Source organism: Pelophylax lessonae (genome assembly GCF_965119305.1).
Source record: "Pelophylax lessonae genome assembly, chromosome: 8".
Taxonomy (NCBI): Eukaryota; Metazoa; Chordata; class Amphibia; order Anura; family Ranidae; genus Pelophylax; species Pelophylax lessonae.
Genome location: NC_138775.1, coordinates 224,564,279 through 224,584,591, shown reverse-complemented (window position 1 = coordinate 224,584,591; position 20,313 = coordinate 224,564,279). Strand labels below are relative to the sequence as shown.

The window sequence follows — 20,313 nt, the reverse complement described above, 5'->3', positions numbered from 1 at the left end:
TCATTTGGTTTGTTTGGATCCTGGGGCTTCTCCTCTTCATCACTTGGTGATTGTTCTTCAGGTCTTTGGTCTTTTCCAGTTGGGTGTTTAGTGTCAGGTTTTTTGTGTGGATCTGTTGGTTTTCGTCCATCTGATGGTTGATTTGGATCACGTGGGTGTTTTGTACCAGGTCTCTCGGGTTTTCTATTTGGCCTACGTCCATCATTTGGTTTGTTTGGATCCATTGGGTCCTCCTCTTCATCACTTGTTGATTCTTCATCAGGTCTTTGGTCTTTACCGGTTGGATGTTTAGTATCAGGTTTGTTATCTGGATCTGTTGGTTTGCGTCCATCTGATGGTTGATTTGGATCGCGTGGTAGTTTAGTACCAGGTTTTTCGGGTTTTCTGTTTGGCCTACGTCCATCATTTGGTTTGTTTGGATCCAGTGGGTCCTCCTCTTCATCACTTGGTGATTCTTCTTCAGGTCTTTGGTCTTTTCCAGTTAGGTGTTTAGTGTCAGGTTTTTTGTGTGGATCTGTTGGTTTGGGTCCATCTGATGGTTGATTTGGATCGCGTGGTAGGTTTGTACCAGGTTTCTCGGGTTTTCTATTTGGCCTACGTCCTTCATTTGGTTTGTTTGGATCCTGGGGCTTCTCCTCTTCATCACTTGGTGATTCTTCTTCAGGTCTTTGGTCTTTTCCAGTTGGGTGTTTAGTGTCAGATTTTTTGTGTGGATCTGTTGGTTTTCGTCCATCTGATGGTTGATTTGGATCACGTGGGTGTTTTGTACCAGGTTTCTCGGGTTTTCTATTTGGCCTACGTCCATCATTTGGTTTGTTTGGATCCATTGGGTCCTCCTCTTCATCGCTTGTTGATTCTTCATCAGGTCTTTGGTCTTTACCGGTTGGATGTTTAGTATCAGGTTTGTTATCTGGATCTGTTGGTTTGCGCCCAGCTGATGGTTGATTTGGATCGCGTGGTAGTTTAGTACCAGGTTTTTCGGGTTTTCTGTTTGGCCTACGTCCATCATTTGGTTTGTTTTGATCCAGTGGGTCCTCCTCTTCATCACTTGGTGATTCTTCGTCAGGTCTTTGGTCTTTTTCAGTTGGGTGTTTAGTGTCATGTTTTTTGTGTGGATGTGTTGGTTTGCTTCCATCTGAAGGTTGATTTGGATCGCGTGGTAGTTTTGTACCAGGTTTCTCGGGTTTTCTATTTGGCCTACGTCCATCATTTGGTTTGTTTGGATTCAGTGGGTCCTCCACTTCATCACTTGGTGATTCTTCGTCAGGTCTTTGGTCTTTACCGGTTGGATGTTTAGTATCAGGTTTGTTATCTGGATCTGTTGGTTTGCGCCCAGCTGATGGTTGATTTGGATCGCGTGGTAGTTTAGTACCAGGTTTTTCGGGTTTTCTGTTTGGCCTACGTCCATCATTTGGTTTGTTTGGATCCAGTGGGTCCTCCTCTTCATCACTTGGTGATTCTTCTTCAGATCTTTGGTCTTTTCCAGTTGGGTGTTTAGTGTCAGGTTTTTTGTGTGGATGTGTTGGTTTGCTTCCATCTGAAGGATGATGTGAATCGCGTGGTAGTTTTGTACCAGGTTTCTCGGGTTTTCTATTTGGCCTACGTCCATCATTTGGTTTGTTTGGATCCAGTGGGTCCTCCACTTCATCACTTGGTGATTCTTCGTCAGGTCTTTGGTCTTTCCCGGTTGGATGTGTAGAATCAGGTTTGTTGTCTGGATCTGTTGGTTTTTGTCCATCTGATGGTTGATTTGGATTGCGTGGTAATTTAGTACCAGGTTTCTCGGGTTTTCTGTTTGGCCTACGTTCATCATTTGGTTTGCTTGGATCCTGGGGCTTCTCCTCTTCATCACTTGGTGATTCTTCTTCAGGTCTTTGGTCTTTTCCAGTTGGGTGTTTAGTGTCAGGTTTTTTGTGTGGATCTGTTGGTTTTCGTCCATCTGATGGTTGATTTGGATCACGTGGGTGTTTTGTACCAGCTTTCTCGGGTTTTCTATTTGGCCTACGTCCATTATTTGGTTTGTTTGGATCCATTGGGTCCTCCTCTTCATCACTTGTTGATTCTTCATCAGGTCTTTGGTCTTTACCGGTTGGATGTTTAGTATCAGGTTTGTTATCTGGATCTGTTGGTTTTCGTCCATCTGATGGTTGATTTGGATCGCGTGGTAGTTTAGTACCAGGTTTCTCTGGTTTTCTATTTGGCCTACGTCCATCATTTGGTTTGCTTGGATCCTGGGGCTTCTCCTCTTCATCACTTGGTGATTCTTCTTCAGGTCTTTGGCCTTTTCCGGTTGGATGTTTAGTGCCAGGTTTTTTGTCTGGATCTGTTGGTTTGCGTCTATCTGAGGGTCGATTTGGATCACGTGGTAGTTTTGTACCAGGTTTTTCGGGTTTTCGGTTTGGTCTACGCCCATCATTTGGTTTGTTTGGATCCAGTGGATCCTCCTCTTCATCACTTCGTGATTCTTCACCTGGTCTTTGGTCTTTACCGGTTGGCTTTTTAGTTCCAGGTTTTTCAGGTTTTCTTGTTGGCTTTCCTCCATCATTTGGTTTGTATGGATCCAGTGGCTTCTCCTCTTCATCCCTTGGTGATTCTTCTCCGGGTTTGTTGTCTTTATCGGTTGGCTTTTTAGTTTCAGGCTTTTCAGGTTTTCTAATTGGTCTTTCTCCATCATTTGATTTGTTTGGATTCTGTAGGTCCTCCTTTTCATCACTTGGTGATTCTTCACCCGGTTTTTGGTCTTTACCAGTTGGTTTTTTAGATCCAGGTTTTTCGGGTTTTCTTATTGGCTTTCGTCGATCATTTGGTTTATTTGGATCTTGGGGCTTCTCCTTTTCATCACTTGGTGAGTCTTCATCAGGTCTTTGGTCTTTTCCAGTTGGGTGTTTAGTGTCAGGTTTTTTGTGTTGATCTGTTGGTTTTCGTCCATCTGATGGTTGATTTGGATCACGTGGGTGTTTTGTACCAGGTTTCTCGGGTTTTCTATTTGGCCTACGTCCTTCATTTGGTTTGTTTGGATCCTGGGGCTTCTCCTCTTCATCACTTGGTGATTCTTCTTCAGGTCTTTGGTCTTTTCCAGTTGGGTGTTTAGTGTCATGTTTTTTGTGTGGATCTGTTGGTTTTTGTCCATCTGATGGTTGATTTGGATCACGTGGGTGTTTTGTACCAGGTTTCTCTGGTTTTCTATTTGGCCTATGTCCATCATTTGGTTTGTTTGGATCCATGGGGTCCTCCTCTTTATCACTTGTTGATTCTTCATCAGGTCTTTGGTCTTTACCGGTTGGATGTTTAGTATCAGGTTTGTTATCTGGATCTGTTGGTGTGCGTCCATCTGATGGTTGATTTGGATCGCGTGGTAGTTTAGTACCAGGTTTTTCGGGTTTTCTGTTTGGCCTACGTCCATCATTTGGTTTGTTTGGATCCAGTGGGTCCTCCTCTTCATCACTTGGTGATTCTTCTTCAGGTCTTTGGTCTTTTCCAGTTGGGTGTTTAGTGTCAGGTTTTTTGTGTGGATCTGTTGGTTTGCGTCCATCTGATTGTTGATTTGGATCGCGTGGTAGTTTTGTACCAGGTTTCTCGGGTTTTCCATTTGGCCTACGTCCTTCATTTGGTTTGTTTTGATCCTGGGGCTTCTCCTCTTCATCACTTGGTGATTCTTCTTCAGGTCTTTGGTCTTTTCCAGTTGGGTGTTTAGTGTCAGGTTTTTTGTGTGGATCTGTTGGTTTTCGTCCATCTGATGGTTGATTTGGATCACGTGGCAGTTTTGTACCAGGTTTTTCAGGTTTCCTTGTTGGCTGTCGTCCATCATTTGGTTTGTATGGATCCAGTGGCTTCTCCTCTTCATTACTTGGTGATTCTTCACCTGGTTTGTAGTCTTTATCGGTTGGCTTTTTAGTTTCAGGCTTTTCAGGTTTTCTAATTGGTCTTTCTCCATCATTTGGTTTGTTTGGATTCTGTAGGTCCTCCTTTTCATCACTTGGTGATTCTTCACCTGGTTTTTGGTCTTTACCAGTTGGCTTTTTAGATCCAGGTTTTTCGGGTTTTCTTATTGGCTTTCGTCGATCATTTGGTTTATTTGGATCCTGGGGCTTCTCCTCTTCATCACTTGGTGAGTCTTCATCAGGCCTTTGGTCCTTTTCGGTTGGATGTTGAGTGTCAGGTTTTTTGTGTGGATCTGTTGGTTTGCGTCCATCTGATGGTTGATTTGGATCGCGTGGTAGATTTGTACCAGGTTTCTCTGGTTTTTTATTTGGCCTACGTCCTTCATTTGGTTTGTTTGGATCCTGGGGCTTCTCCTCTTCATCACTTGGTGATTGTTCTTCAGGTCTTTGGTCTTTTCCAGTTGGGTGTTTAGTGTCAGGTTTTTTGTGTGGATCTGTTGGTTTTCGTCCATCTGATGGTTGATTTGGATCACGTGGGTGTTTTGTACCAGGTCTCTCGGGTTTTCTATTTGGCCTACGTCCATCATTTGGTTTGTTTGGATCCATTGGGTCCTCCTCTTCATCACTTGTTGATTCTTCATCAGGTCTTTGGTCTTTACCGGTTGGATGTTTAGTATCAGGTTTGTTATCTGGATCTGTTGGTTTGCGTCCATCTGATGGTTGATTTGGATCGCGTGGTAGTTTAGTACCAGGTTTTTCGGGTTTTCTGTTTGGCCTACGTCCATCATTTGGTTTGTTTGGATCCAGTGGGTCCTCCTCTTCATCACTTGGTGATTCTTCTTCAGGTCTTTGGTCTTTTCCAGTTAGGTGTTTAGTGTCAGTTTTTTTGTGTGGATCTGTTGGTTTGCGTCCATCTGATGGTTGATTTGGATCGCGTGGTAGTTTTGTACCAGGTTTCTCGGGTTTTCCATTTGGCCTACGTCCTTCATTTGGTTTGTTTTGATCCTGGGGCTTCTCCTCTCCATCACTTGGTGATTCTTCTTCAGGTCTTTGGTCTTTTCCAGTTGGGTGTTTAGTGTCAGGTTTTTTGTGTGGATCTGTTGGTTTTCGTCCATCTGATGGTTGATTTGGATCACGTGGTAGTTTTGTGCCAGGTTTTTCAGGTTTCCTTGTTGGCTGTCGTCCATCATTTGGTTTGTATCGATCCAGTGGCTTCTCCTCTTCATTACTTGGTGATTCTTCACCTGGTTTGTTGTCTTTATCGGTTGGCTTTTTAGTTTCAGGCTTTTCAGGTTTTCTAATTGGTCTTTCTCCATCATTTGGTTTGTTTGGATTCTGTAGGTCCTCCTTTTCATCACTTGGTGATTCTTCACCTGGTTTTTGGTCTTTACCAGTTGGCTTATTAGATCCAGGTTTTTCAGGTTTTCTTATTGGCTTTCGTCGATCATTTGGTTTATTTGGATCCTGGGGCTTCTCCTCTTCATCACTTTTTGAGTCTTCATCAGGCCTTTGGTCCTTTTCGGTTGGATGTTGAGTGTCAGGTTTTTTGTGTGGATCTGTTGGTTTGCGTCCATCTGATGGTTGATTTGGATCACGTGGTAGGTTTGTACCAGGTTTCTCTGGTCTTTTATTTGGCCTAAGTCCTTCATTTGGTTTGTTTGGATCCTGGGGCTTCTCCTCTTCATCACTTGGTGATTCTTCTTCAGGTCTTTGGTCTTTTCCAGTTGGGTGTTTAGTGTCAGGTTTTTTGTGTGGATCTGTTGGTTTTCGTCCATCTGATGGTTGATTTGGATCACGTGGGTGTTTTGTACTAGGTCTCTCGGGTTTTCTATTTGGCCTACGTCCATCATTTGGATTGTTTGGATCCATTGGGTCCTCCTCTTCATCACTTGTTGATTCTTCATCAGGTCTTTGGTCTTTACCGGTTGGATGTTTAGTATCAGGTTTGTTATCTGGATCTGTTGGTTTGCGTCCATCTGATGGTTGATTTGGATCGCGTGGTAGTTTAGTACCAGGTTTTTCGGGTTTTCTGTTTGGCCTACGTCCATCATTTGGTTTGTTTGGATCCAGTGGGTACTCCTCTTCATCACTTGGTGATTCTCCTTTAGGTCTTTGGTCTTTTCCAGTTGGGTGTTTAGTGTCAGGTTTTTTGTGTGGGTGTGTTGGTTTGCTTCCATCTGAAGGTTGATTTGGATCGCGTGGTAGATTTGTACCAGGTTTCTCGGGTTTTCTATTTGGCCTACGTCCATCATTTGGTTTGTTTGGATCCAGTGGGTCCTCCACTTCATCACTTGGTGATTCTTCGTCAGGTCTTTGGTCTTTACCGGTTGGATGTTTAGAATCAGGTTTGTTGTCTGGATCTGTTGGTTTTCGTCCATCTGATGGTTGATTTGGATCGCGTGGTAATTTAATACCAGGTTTCTCGGGTTTTCTATTTGGCCTACGTCCATCATTTGGTTTGTTTGGATCCTGGGGCTTCTCCTCTTCATCACTTGGTGATTCTTCTTCAGGTCTTTGGCCTTTTCCGGTTGGATGTTTAGTGCCAGGTTTTTTGTCTGGATCTGTTGGTTTGCGTCTATCTGAGGGTCGATTTGGATCACGTGGTAGTTTTGTACCAGGTTTTTCGGGTTTTCTGTTTGGTCTACGCCCATCATTTGGTTTGTTTGGATCCAGTGGGTCCTCCTCTTCATCACTTCGTGATTCTTCACCTGGTCTTTGGTCTTTAACGGTTGGCTTTTTAGTTCCAGGTTTTTCAGGTTTTCTGGTTGGCTTTCGTCCATCATTTGGTTTGTATGGATCCAGTGGCTTCTCCTCTTCATCACTTGGTGATTCTTCACCTTGTTTGTTGTCTTTATCGGTTAGCTTTTTAGTTTCAGGCTTTTCAGGTTTTCTAATTGGTCTTTCTCCATCATTTGATTTGTTTGGATTCTGTGGGTCCTCCTTTTCATCACTTGGTGATTCTTCACCTGGTTTTTGATCTTTACCAGTTGGTTTTTTAGATCCAGGTTTTTCGGGTTTTCTTATTGGCTTTCGTCGATCATTTGGTTTATTTGGATCCTGGGGCTTCTCCTCTTCATCACTTGGTGAGTCTTCATCAGGTCTTTGGTCTTTTTCGGTTGGATGTTGAGTGTCAGGTTTCTTGTGTGGATCTGTTGGTTTGCGTCCATCTGATGGTTGATTTGGATCGCGTGGTAGGTTTGTACCAGGTTTCTCGGGTTTTCTATTTGGCCTACGTCCTTCATTTGGTTTGTTTGGATCCTGGGGCTTCTCCTCTTCATCACTTGGTGATTCTTCTTCAGGTCTTTGGTCTTTTCCAGTTGGGTGTTTAGTGTCAGGTTTTTTGTGTGGATCTGTTGGTTTTCGTCCATCTGATGGTTGATTTGGATCACGTGGGTGTTTTGTACCAGGTTTCTCGGGTTTTCTATTTGGCCTACGTCCATCATTTGGTTTGTTTGGATCCATTGGGTCCTCCTCTTCATCACTTGTTGATTCTTCATCAGGTCTTTGGTCTTTACCGGTTGGATGTTTAGTATCAGGCTTGTTATCTGGATCTGTTGGTTTGCGTCCATCTGATGGTTGATTTGGATCGCGTGGTAGTTTAGTACCAGGTTTTTCGGGTTTTCTGTTTGGCCTACGTCCATCATTTGGTTTGTTTGGATCCAGTGCGTTCTCCTCTTCATCACTTGGTGATTCTTCTTCAGGTCTTTGGTCTTTTCCAGTTGGGTCTTTAGTGTCAGGTTTGTTGTCTGGATCTGTTGGTTTTCGTCCATCTGATGGTTGATTTGGTTCGCGTGGTAATTTTGTACCAGGTTTCTCGGGTTTTCTATTTGGCCTACGTCCATCATTTGGTTTGTTTGGATCCAGTGGGTCCTCCACTTCATCACTTGGTGATTCTTCATCAGGTCTTTGGTCTTTACCGGTTGGATGTTTAGAATCAGGTTTGTTGTCTGGATCTGTTGGTTTTCGTCCATCTGATGGTTGATTTGGATCGCGTGGTAGTTTAGTACCAGGTTTCTCGGGTTTTCTATTTGGCCTATGTCCATCATTTGTTTTGCTTGGATCCTTGGGCTTCTCCTCTTCATCACTAGGAGATTCTTCTTCAGGTCTTTGGCCTTTTCCGGTTGGATGTTTAGTGCCAGTTTTTTTGTCTTTATCTGTTGGTTTGCGTCTATCTGAGGGTCGATTTGGATCACGTGGTAGTTTGGTACCAGGTTTTTCGGGTTTTCTGTTTGGTCTACGCCCATCATTTGGTTTGTTTGGATCCAGTGGGTCCTCCTCTTCATCACTTCGTGATTCTTCACCTGGTCTTTGGTCTTTACCGATTGGCTTTTTAGTTCCAGGTTTTTCAGGTTTTCTTGTTGGCTTTCGTCCATCATTTGGTTTGTATGGATCCAGTGGCTTCTCCTCTTCATCACTTGGTGATTCTTCACCTGGTTTGTTGTCTTTATCAGTTGGCTTTTTAGTTTCAGGCTTTTCAGGTTTTCTACTTGGTTTTTCTCCATCATTTGATTTGTTTGGATTCTGTAGGTTCTCCTTTTCATCACTTGGTGATTCTTCACCTGGTTTTTGGTCTTTACCAGTTGGTTTTTTAGATCCAGGTTTTTCGGGTTTTCTTACAGGCTTTCGTCGATCATTTGGTTTATTTGGATCCTGGGGCTTCTCCTCTTCATCACTTGGTGAGTCTTCATCAGGTCTTTGGCCTTTTTCGGTTGGATGTTGAGTGTCAGGTTTTTTGTGTGGATCTGTTGGTTTGCGTCCATCTGATGGTTGATTTGGATCGCGTGGTAGGTTTGTACCAGGTTTCTCGGGTTTTCTATTTGGCCTATGTCCTTCATTTGGTTTGTTTGGATCCTGGGGCTTCTCCTCTTCATCACTTGGTGATTCTTCTTCAGGTCTTTGGTCTTTTCCAGTTGGGTGTTTAGTGTCAGGTTTTTTGTGTGGATCTGTTGGTTTTCGTCCATCTGATGGTTGATTTGGATCACGTGGGTGTTTTGTACCAGGTTTCTCGGGTTTTCTATTTGGCCTACGTCCATCATTTGGTTTGTTTGGATCCATTGGGTCCTCCTCTTCATCACTTGTTGATTCTTCATCTGGTCTTTGGTCTTTACCGGTTGGATGTTTAGTATCAGGTTTGTTATCTGGATCTGTTGGTTTGCGTCCATCTGATGGTTGATTTGGATTGCGTGGTAGTTTAGTACCAGGTTTTTCGGGTTTTCTGTTTGGCCTACGTCCATCATTTGGTTTGTTTGGATCCAGTGGGTCCTCCTCTTCATCACTTGGTGATTCTTCTTCAGGTCTTTGGTCTTTTCCAGTTGGGTGTTTAGTGTCAGGTTTTTTGTGTGGATGTGTTGGTTTGCTTCCATCTGAAGGTTGATTTGGATCGCGTGGTAGTTTTGTACCAGGTTTCTCGGGTTTTCTATTTGGCCTACGTCCATCATTTGGTTTGTTTGGATCCAGTGGGTCCTCCACTTCATCACTTGGTGATTCTTCGTCAGGTCTTTGGTCTTTACCGGTTGGATGTTTAGAATCAGGTTTGTTGTCTGGATCTGTTGGTTTTCGTCCATCTGATGGTTGATTTGGATCGCGTGGTAGTTTAGTACCAGGTTTCTCGGGTTTTCTATTTGGCCTACGTCCATCATTTGGTTTGCTTGGATCCTGGGGCTTCTCCTCTTCATCACTTGGTGATTCTTCTTCAGGTCTTTGGCCTTTTCCGGTTGGATGTTTAGTGCCAGGTTTTTTGTCTGGATCTGTTGGTTTGCGTCTATCTGAGGGTGGATTTGGATCACGTGGTAGTTTTGTACCAGGTTTTTCGGGTTTTCTGTTTGGTCTACGCCCATCATTTGGTTTGTTTGGATCCAGTGGGTCCTCCTCTTCATCACTTCGTGATTCTTCACCTGGTCTTTGGTCTTTACCGGTTGGCTTTTTAGTTCCAGGTTTTTCAGGTTTTCTTGTTGGCTTTCGTCCATCATTTGGTTTGTATGGATCCAGTGGCTTCTCCTCTTCATCACTTGGTGATTCTTCACCTGGTTTGTTGTCTTTATCGGTTGGCTTTTTAGTTTCAGTCTTTTCAGGTTTTCTACTTGGTCTTTCTCCATCATTTGATTTGTTTGGATTCTGTAGGTCCTCCTTTTCATCACTTGGTGATTCTTCACCTGGTTTTTGGTCTTTACCAGTTGGTTTTTTAGATCCAGGTTTTTCGGGTTTTCTTATTGGCTTTCGTCGATCATTTGGTTTATTTGGATCCTGGGGCTTCTCCTCTTCATCACTTGGTGAGTCTTCATCAGGTCTTTGGTCTTTTTCGGTTGGATGTTGAGTGTCAGGTTTTTTGTCTGGATCTGTTGGTTTGCGTCCATCTGATGGTTGATTTTGATCGCGTGGTAGGTTTGTACCAGGTTTCTCGGGTTTTCTGTTTGGCCTACGTCCATCATTTGGTTTGTTTGGATCCAGTGGGTCCTCCTCTTCATCACTTGGTGATTCTTCTTCAGGTCTTTGGTCTTTTCCAGTTGGGTGTTCAGTGTCAGGTTTTTTGTGTGGATGTGTTGGTTTGCGTCCATCTGAAGGTTGATTTGGATTGCGTGGTAGTTTTGTACCAGGTTTCTCGGGTTTTCTATTTGGCCTACGTCCATCATTTGGTTTGTTTGGATCCAGTGGGTCCTCCACTTCATCACTTGGTGATTCTTCGTCAGGTCTATGGTCTTTACGGGTTGGATGTTTAGAATCAGGTTTGTTGTCTGGATCTGTTGGTTTTCGTCCATCTGATGGTTGATTTGGATCGCGTGGTAATTTAGTACCAGGTTTCTCTGGTTTTCTATTTGGCCTACGTCCATCATTTGGTTTGTTTGGATCCAGTGGGTCCTCCACTTCATCACTTGGTGATTCTTCTTCAGGTCTTTGGTCTTTTCCAGTTGGGTGTTTAGTGTCAGGTTTTTTGTGTGGATGTGTTGGTTTGCTTCCATCTGAAGGTTGATTTGGATCGCGTGGTAGTTTTGTACCAGGTTTCTCGGGTTTTCTATTTGGCCTACGTCCATCATTTGGTTTGTTTGGATCCATTGGGTCCTCCTCTTCATCACTTGTTGCTTCTTCATCAGGTCTTTGGTCTTTACCGGTTGGATGTTTAGTATCAGGTTTGTTATCTGGATCTGTTGGTTTGCGTCCATCTGATGGTTGATTTGGATCGCGTGGTAGTTTAGTACCAGGTTTTTCGGGTTTTCTGTTTGGCCTACGTCCATCATTTGGTTTGTTTGGATCCAGTGGGTCCTCCACTTCATCACTTGGTGATTCTTCATCAGGTCTTTGGTCTTTACCGGTTGGATGTTTAGAATCAGGTTTGTTGTCTGGATCTGTTGGTTTTCGTCCATCTGATGGCTGATTTGGATCGCGTGGTAATTTAGTACCAGGTTTCTCGGGTTTTCTATTTGGCCTACGTCCATCATTTGGTTTGTTTGGATCCAGTGGGTCCTCCACTTCATCACTTGGTGATTCTTCATCAGGTCTTTGGTCTTTACCGGTTGGATGTTTAGAATCAGGTTTGTTGTCTGGATCTGTTGGTTTTCGTCCATCTGATGATTGATTTGGATCGCGTGGTAGTTTAGTACCAGGTTTCTCGGGTTTTCTATTTGGCCTACGTCCATCATTTGGTTTGCTTGGATCCTGGGGCTTCTCCTCTTCATCACTTGGTGATTCTTCTTCAGGTCTTTGGCCTTTTCCGGTTGGATGTTTAGTGCCAGGTTTTTTGTCTGGATCTGTTGGTTTGCGTCTATCTGAGGGTGGATTTGGATCACGTGGTAGTTTTGTACCAGGTTTTTCGGGTTTTCTGTTTGGTCTACGCCCATCATTTGGTTTGTTTGGATCCAGTAGGTCCTCCTCTTCATCACTTCGTGATTCTTCACCTGGTCTTTGGTCTTTACCGGTTGGCTTTTTTGTTCCAGGTTTTTCAGGTTTTCTTGTTGGCTTTCGTCCATCATTTGGTTTGTATGGATCCAGTGGCTTTTCCTCTTCATCACTTGTTGATTCTTCATCAGGTCTTTGGTCTTTACCGGTTGGATGTTTAGTATCAGCTTTGTTATCTGGATCTGTTGGTTTGCGTCCATCTGATGGTTGATTTGGATCGCGTGGTAGTTTAGTACCAGGTTTTTCGGGTTTTCTGTTTGGCCTACGTCCATCATTTGGTTTGTTTGGATCCAGTGGGTCCTCCACTTCATCACTTGGTGATTCTTCATCAGGTCTTTGGTCTTTACCGGTTGGATGTTTAGAATCAGGTTTGTTGTCTGGATCTGTTGGTTTTCGTCCATCTGATGGCTGATTTGGATCGCGTGGTAGTTTAGTACCAGGTTTTTCGGGTTTTTTGTTTGGCCTACGTCCATCATTTGGTTTGTTTGGATCCAGTGGGTCCTCCACTTCATCACTTGGTGATTCTTCATCAGGTCTTTGGTCTTTACCGGTTGGATGTTTAGAATCAGGTTTGTTGTCTGGATCTGTTGGTTTTCGTCCATCTGATGGCTGATTTGGATCGCGTGGTAATTTAGTACCAGGTTTCTCGGGTTTTCTATTTGGCCTACGTCCATCATTTGGTTTGTTTGGATCCAGTGGGTCCTCCACTTCATCACTTGGTGATTCTTCATCAGGTCTTTGGTCTTTACCGGTTGGATGTTTAGAATCAGGTTTGTTGTCTGGATCTGTTGGTTTTCGTCCATCTGATGATTGATTTGGATTGCGTGGTAGTTTAGTACCAGGTTTCTCGGGTTTTCTCTTTGGCCTACGTCCATCATTTGGTTTGCTTGGATCCTGGGGCTTTTCCTCTTCATCACTTCGTGATTCTTCACCTGGTCTTTGGTCTTTACCGGTTGGCTTTTTAGTTCCAGGTTTTTCAGGTTTTCTTGTTGGCTTTCGTCCATCATTTGGTTTGTATGGATCTAGTGGCTTCTCCTCTTCATCACTTGTTGATTCTTCATCAGGTCTTTGGTCTTTACCGGTTGGATGTTTAGTATCAGGTTTGTTATCTGGATCTGTTGGTTTGCGTCCAGCTGATGGTTGATTTGGATCGCGTGGTAGTTTAGTACCAGGTTTTTCGGGTTTTCTGTTTGGCCTACGTCCATCATTTGGTTTGTTTGGATCCAGTGGGTCCTCCACTTCATCACTTGGTGATTCTTCATCAGGTCTTTGGTCTTTACCGGTTGGATGTTTAGAATCAGGTTTGTTGTCTGGATCTGTTGGTTTTCGTCCATCTGATATCTGATTTGGATCGCGTGGTAATTTAGTACCAGGTTTCTCGGGTTTTCTATTTGGCCTACGTCCATCATTTGGTTTGTTTGGATCCAGTGGGTCCTCCACTTCATCACTTGGTGATTCTTCATCAGGTCTTTGGTCTTTACCGGTTGGATGTTTAGAATCAGGTTTGTTGTCTGGATCTGTTGGTTTTCGTCCATCTGATGGTTGATTTGGATTGCGTGGTAGTTTAGTACCAGGTTTCTCGGGTTTTCTATTTGGCCTACGTCCATCATTTGGTTTGCTTGGATCCTGGGGCTTCTCCTCTTCATCACTTGGTGATTCTTCTTCAGGTCTTTGGCCTTTTCCGGTTGGATGTTTAGTGCCAGGTTTTTTGTCTGGATCTGTTGGTTTGCGTCTATCTGAGGGTGGATTTGGATCACGTGGTAGTTTTGTACCAGGTTTTTCGGGTTTTCTGTTTGGTCTACGCCCATCATTTGGTTTGTTTGGATCCAATGGGTCCTCCTCTTCATCACTTTGTGATTCTTCACCTGGTCTTTGGTCTTTACCGGTTGGCTTTTTAGTTCCAGGTTTTTCAGGTTTTCTTGTTGGCTTTCGTCCATCATTTGGTTTGTATGGATCCAGTGGCTTCTCCTCTTCATCACTTGGTGATTCTTCACCTGGTTTGTTGTCATTATCGGTTGGCTTTTTAGTTTCAGGCTTTTCAGGTTTTCTACTTGGTCTTTCTCCATCATTTGATTTGTTTGAATTCTGTAGGTCCTCCTTTTCATCACTTGGTGATTCTTCACCTGGTTTTTGGTTTTTACCAGTTGGTTTTTTAGATCCAGGTTTTTCGGGTTTTCTTATTGGCTTTCGTTGATCATTTGGTTTATTTGAATCCTGGGGCTTCTCCTCTTCATCACTTGGTGAGTCTTCATCAGGTCTTTGGTCTTTTTCGGTTGGATGTTGAGTGTCAGGATTTTTGTCTGGATCTGTTGGTTTGCGTCCATCTGATGGTTGATTTGGATCGCGTTGTAGGTTTGTACCAGGTTTCTCGGGTTTTCTATTTGGCCTACGTCCTTCATTTGGTTTGTTTGGATCCTGGGGCTTCTCCTCTTCATCACTTGGTGATTCTTCTTCAGGTCTTTGGTCTTTTCCAGTTGGGTGTTTAGTGTCAGGTTTTTTGTGTGGATCTGTTGGTTTTCGTCCATCTGATGGTTGATTTGGATCACGTGGGTGTTTTGTATCAGGTCTCTCGGGTTTTCTATTTGGCCTACGTCCATCATTTGGGTTGTTTGGATCCATTGGGTCCTCCTCTTCATCACTTGTTGATTCTTCATCAGGTCTTTGGTCTTTACCGGTTGGATGTTTAGTATCAGGTTTGTTATCTGGATCTGTTGGTTTGCGTCCATTTGATGGTTGATTTGGATCGCGTGGTAGTTTAGTACCAGGTTTTTCGGGTTTTCTGTTTGGCCTACGTCCATCATTTGGTTTGTTTGGATCCAGTGGGTCCTCCACTTCATCACTTGGTGATTCTTCGTCAGGTCTTTGGTCTTTAACGGTTGGATGTTTAGAATCAGGTTTGTTGTCTGGATCTGTTGGTTTTCGTCCATCTGATGGCTGATTTGGATCGCGTGGTAATTTAGTACCAGGTTTCTTGGGTTTTCTATTTGGCCTACGTCCATCATTTGGTTTGTTTGGATCCAGTGTGTCCTCTACTTCATCACTTGGTGATTCTTCATCAGGTCTTTGGTCTTTACCGGTTGGATGTTTAGAATCAGGTTTGTTGTCTGGATCTGTTGGTTTTCGTCCATCTGATGGTTGATTTGGATCGCGTGGTAGTTTAGTACCAGGTTTCTCGGGTTTTCTATTTGGCCTACGTCCATCATTTGGTTTGCTTGGATCCTGGGGCTTCTCCTCTTCATCACTTGGTGATTCTTCTTCAGGTCTTTGGCCTTTTCCGGTTGGATGTTTAGTGCCAGGTTTTTTGTCTGGATCTGTTGGTTTGCGTCTATCTGTGTGTGGATTTGGATCATGTGGTAGTTTTGTACCAGGTTTTTCGGGTTTTCTGTTTGGTCTACGCCCATCATTTGGTTTGTTTGGATCCAGTGGGTCCTCCTCTTCATCACTTCGTGATTCTTCACCTGGTCTTTGGTCTTTACCGGTTGGCTTTTTAGTTCCAGGTTTTTCAGGTTTTCTTGTTGGCTTTCGTCCATCATTTGGTTTGTATGGATCCAGTGGCTTCTCCTCTTCATCACTTGGTGATTCTTCACCTGGTTTGTTGTCATTATCGGTTGGCTTTTTAGTTTCAGGCTTTTCAGGTTTTCTACTTGGTCTTTCTCCATCATTTGATTTGTTTGAATTCTGTAGGTCCTCCTTTTCATCACTTGGTGATTCTTCACCTGGTTTTTGGTCTTTACCAGTTGGTTTTTTAGATCCAGGTTTTTCGGGTTTTCTTATTGGCTTTCGTTGATCATTTGGTTTATTTGGATCCTGGGGCTTCTCCTCTTCATCACTTGGTGAGTCTTCATCAGGTCTTTGGTCTTTTTCGGTTAGATGTTGAGTGTCAGGATTTTTGTCTGGATCTGTTGGTTTGCGTCCATCTGATGGTTGATTTGGATCGCGTGGTAGGTTTTTACCAGGTTTCTCGGGTTTTCTATTTGGCCTACGTCCTTCATTTGGTTTGTTTGGATCCTGGGGCTTCTCCTCTTCATCACTTGGTGATTCTTCTTCAGGTCTTTGGTCTTTTCCAGTTGGGTGTTTAGTGTCAGGTTTTTTGTGTGGATCTGTTGGTTTTCGTCCATCTGATGGTTGATTTGGATCACGTGGGTGTTTTGTACCTGGTCTCTCGGGTTTTCTATTTGGCCTACGTCCATCATTTGGTTTGTTTGGATCCATTGGGTCCTCCTCTTCATCACTTGTTGATTCTTCATCAGGTCTTTGGTCTTTACCGGTTGGATGTTTAGTATCAGGTTTGTTATCTGGATCTGTTGGTTTGCGTCCATTTGATGGTTGATTTGGATCGCGTGGTAGTTTAGTACCAGGTTTTTCGGGTTTTCTGTTTGGCCTACGTCCATCATTTGGTTTGTTTGGATCCAGTGGGTCCTCCTCTTCATCACTTGGTGATTCTTCTTCAGGTCTTTGGTCTTTTCCAGTTGGGTGTTTAGTGTCAGGTTTTTTGTGTGGATGTGTTGGTTTGCTTCCATCTGAAGGCTGATTTGGATCGCGTGGTAGATTTGTATCAGGTTTTTCAGGTTTTCTATCTGGCCTACGTCCATCATTTGGTTTGTTTGGATCCAGTGGGTCCTCCACTTCATCACTTGGTGATTCTTCGTCAGGTCTTTGGTCTTTACCGGTTGGATGTTTAGTATCAGGTTTGTTATCTGGATCTGTTGGTTTGCGTCCATCTGATGGTTGATTTGGATCGCGTGGTAGTTTAGTACCAGGTTTTTCGGGTTTTCTGTTTGGCCTACGTCCATGATTTGGTTTGTTTGGATCCAGTGGGTCCTCCACTTCATCACTTGGTGATTCTTCATCAGGTCTTTGGTCTTTACCGGTTGGATGTTTAGAATCAGGTTTGTTGTCTGGATCTGTTGGTTTTCGTCCATCTGATGGTTGATTTGGATTGCGTGGTAGTTTAGTACCAGGTTTCTCGGGTTTTCTATTTGGCCTACGTCCATCATTTGGTTTGCTTGGATCCTGGGGCTTCTCCTCTTCATCACTTGGTGATTCTTCTTCAGGTCTTTGGCCTTTTCCGGTTGGATGTTTAGTGCCAGGTTTTTTGTCTGGATCTGTTGGTTTGCGTCTATCTGAGGGTGGATTTGGATCACGTGGTAGTTTTGTACCAGGTTTTTCGGGTTTTCTGTTTGGTCTACGCCCATCATTTGGTTTGTTTGGATCCAATGGGTCTTCCTCTTCATCACTTCGTGATTCTTCACCTGGTCTTTGGTCTTTACCGGTTGGCTTTTTAGTTCCAGGTTTTTCAGGTTTTCTTGTTGGCTTTCTTCCATCATTTGGTTTGTATGGATCCAGTGGCTTCTCCTCTTCATCACTTGTTGATTCTTCATCAGGTCTTTGGTCTTTACCGATTGGATGTTTAGTATCAGGTTTGTTATCTGGATCTGTTGGTTTGCGTCCATCTGATGGTTGATTTGGATCGCGTGGTAGTTTAGTACCAGGTTTTTCGGGTTTTCTGTTTGGCCTACGTCCATCATTTGGCTTGTTTGGATCCAGTGGGTCCTCCACTTCATCACTTGGTGATTCTTCGTCAGGTCTTTGGTCTTTAACGGTTGGATGTTTAGAATCAGGTTTGTTGTCTGGATCTGTTGGTTTTCGTCCATCTGATTCCTGATTTGGATCGCGTGGTAATTTAGTACCAGGTTTCTCAGGTTTTCTATTTGGCCTACGTCCATCATTTGGTTTGTTTGGATCCAGTGGGTCCTCCACTTCATCACTTGGTGATTCTTCATCAGGTCTTTGGTCTTTACCGGTTGGATGTTTAGAATCAGGTTTGTTGTCTGGATCTGTTGGTTTTCGTCCATCTGATGGTTGATTTGGATCGCGTGGTAGTTTAGTACCAGGTTTCTCGGGTTTTCTATTTGGCCTACGTCCATCATTTGGTTTGCTTGGATCCTGGGGCTTCTCCTCTTCATCACTTGGTGATTCTTCTTCAGGTCTTTGGCCTTTTCCGGTTGGATGTTTAGTGCCAGGTTTTTTGTCTGGATCTGTTGGTTTGCGTCTATCTGAGGGTGGATTTGGATCACGTGGTAGTTTTGTACCAGGTTTTTCGGGTTTTCTGTTTGGTCTACGCCCATCATTTGGTTTGTTTGGATCCAGTGGGTCCTCCTCTTCATCACTTCGTGATTCTTCACCTGGTCTTTGGTCTTTACCGGTTGGCTTTTTAGTTCCAGGTTTTTCAGGTTTTCTTGTTGGCTTTCGTCCATCATTTGGTTTGTATGGATCCAGTGGCTTCTCCTCTTCATCACTTGGTGATTCTTCACCTGGTTTGTTGTCATTATCGGTTGGCTTTTTAGTTTCAGGCTTTTCAGGTTTTCTACTTGGTCTTTCTCCATCATTTGATTTGTTTGGATTCTGTAGGTCCTCCTTTTCATCACTTGGTGATTCTTCACCTGGTTTTTGGTCTTTACCAGTTGGTTTTTTAGATCCAGGTTTTTCAGGTTTTCTTATTGGCTTTCGTTGATCATTTGGTTTATTTGGATCCTGGGGCTTCTCCTCTTCATCACTTGGTGAGTCTTCATCAGGTCTTTGGTCTTTTTCGGTTGGATGTTGAGTGTCAGGATTTTTGTCTGGATCTGTTGGTCTGCGTCCATCTGATGGTTGATTTGGATCGCGTGGTAGGTTTGTACCAGGTTTCTCGGGTTTTCTATTTGGCCTACGTCCTTCATTTGGTTTGTTTGGATCCTGGGGCTTCTCCTCTTCATCACTTGGTGATTCTTCTTCAGGTCTTTGGTCTTTTCCAGTTGGGTGTTTAGTGTCAGGTTTTTTGTGTGGATCTGTTGGTTTTCGTCCATCTGATGGTTGATTTGGATCACGTGGGTGTTTTGTACCAGGTCTCTCGGGTTTTCTATTTGGCCTACGTCCATCATTTTGTTTGTTTGGATCCATTGGGTCCTCCTCTTCATCACTTGTTGATTCTTCATCAGGTCTTTGGTCTTTACCGGTTGGATGTTTAGTATCAGGTTTGTTATCTGGATCTGTTGGTTTGCGTCCATTTGATGGTTGATTTGGATCGCGTGGTAGTTTAGTACCAGGTTTTTCGGGTTTTCTGTTTGGCCTACGTCCATCATTTGGTTTGTTTGGATCCAGTGGGTCCTCCTCTTCATCACTTGGTGATTCTTCTTCAGGTCTTTGGTCTTTTCCAGTTGGGTGTTTAGTGTCAGGTTTTTTGTGTGTTGGTTTGCTTCCATCTGAAGGCTGATTTGGATCGCGTGGTAGATTTGTATCAGGTTTTTCAGGTTTTCTATTTGGCCTATGTCCATCATTTGGTTTGTTTGGATCCAGTGGGTCCTCCACTTCATCACTTGGTGATTCTTCGTCAGGTCTTTGGTCTTTACCGGTTGGATGTTTAGTATCAGGTTTGTTATCTGGATCTGTTGGTTTGCGTCCATCTGATGGTTGATTTGGATCGCGTGGTAGTTTAGTACCAGGTTTTTCGGGTTTTCTGTTTGGCCTACGTCCATCATTTGGTTTGTTTGGATCCAGTGGGTCCTCCTCTTCATCACTTGGTGATTCTTCTTCTTCAGGTCTTTGGTCTTTTCCAGTTGGGTGTTTAGTGTCAGGTTTTTTGTGTGGATCTGTTGGTTTGCGTCCATCTGATGGTTGATTTGGATCGCGTGGTAGTTTTGTACCAGGTTTCTCGGGTTTTCCATTTGGCCTACGTCCTTCATTTGGTTTGTTTGGATCCTGGGGCTTCTCCTCTTCATCACTTGGTGATTCTTCTTCAGGTCTTTGGTCTTTTCCAGTTGGGTGTTTAGTGTCAGGTTTTTTGTGTGGATCTGTTAGTTTGCGTCCATCTGATGGTTGATTTGGATCACGTGGTAGTTTTGTACCAGGTTTTTCAGGTTTTCTTGTTGGCTTTCGTCCATCATTTGGTTTGTATGGATCCAGTGGCTTCTCCTCTTCATCACTTGGTGATTCTTCACCTGGTTTGTTGTCTTTATCGGTTGGCTTTTTATTTTCAGGCTTTTCAGGTTTTCTAATTGGTCTTTCTCCATCATTTGGTTTGTTTGGATTCTGTAGGTCCTCCTTTTCATCACTTGGTGATTCTTCACCTGGTTTTTGGTCTTTACCAGTTGGCTTTTTAGATCCAGGTTTTTCGGGTTTTCTTATTGGCTTTCGTCGATCATTTGGTTTATTTGGATCCTGAGGCTTCTTCTCTTCATCACTTGGAGAGTCTTCATCAGGTCTTTGGTCTTTTTCGGTTGGATGTTGTGTGTCAGGTTTTTTGTGTGGATTTGTTGGTTTGCGTCCATCTGATGGTTGATTTGGATCACGTGGTAGGTTTGTACCAGGTTTCTCGGGTTTTCTATTTGGCCTACGTCCTTCATTTGGTTCGTTTGGATCCTGGGGCTTCTCCTCTTCATCACTTGGTGATTCTTCTTCAGGTCTTTGGTCTTTTCCAGTTGGGTTTTTAGCGTCAGGTTTTTTGTGTGGATCTGTTGGTTTTCGTCCATCTGATGGTTGATTTGGATTGCGTGGTAGTTTTGTA

General features: G+C 43.5%; 1 protein-coding gene across 1 annotated transcript in view; it reads right to left on the bottom strand.

Moving 5' to 3' along the window:
- The window catches only part of LOC309561659 (uncharacterized protein), a gene marked incomplete at both ends in the record, with an annotated part of 129,981 nt that overhangs the window by 79,577 nt on the left and 30,091 nt on the right, over positions 1–20,313 (bottom strand). The window contains one exon of the mRNA XM_082265652.1: positions 102–20,182. Within this exon, the coding sequence (XP_082121778.1) occupies positions 102–20,182 (20,081 nt within the window). The remainder of the gene's footprint in view (positions 1–101; positions 20,183–20,313) is intronic.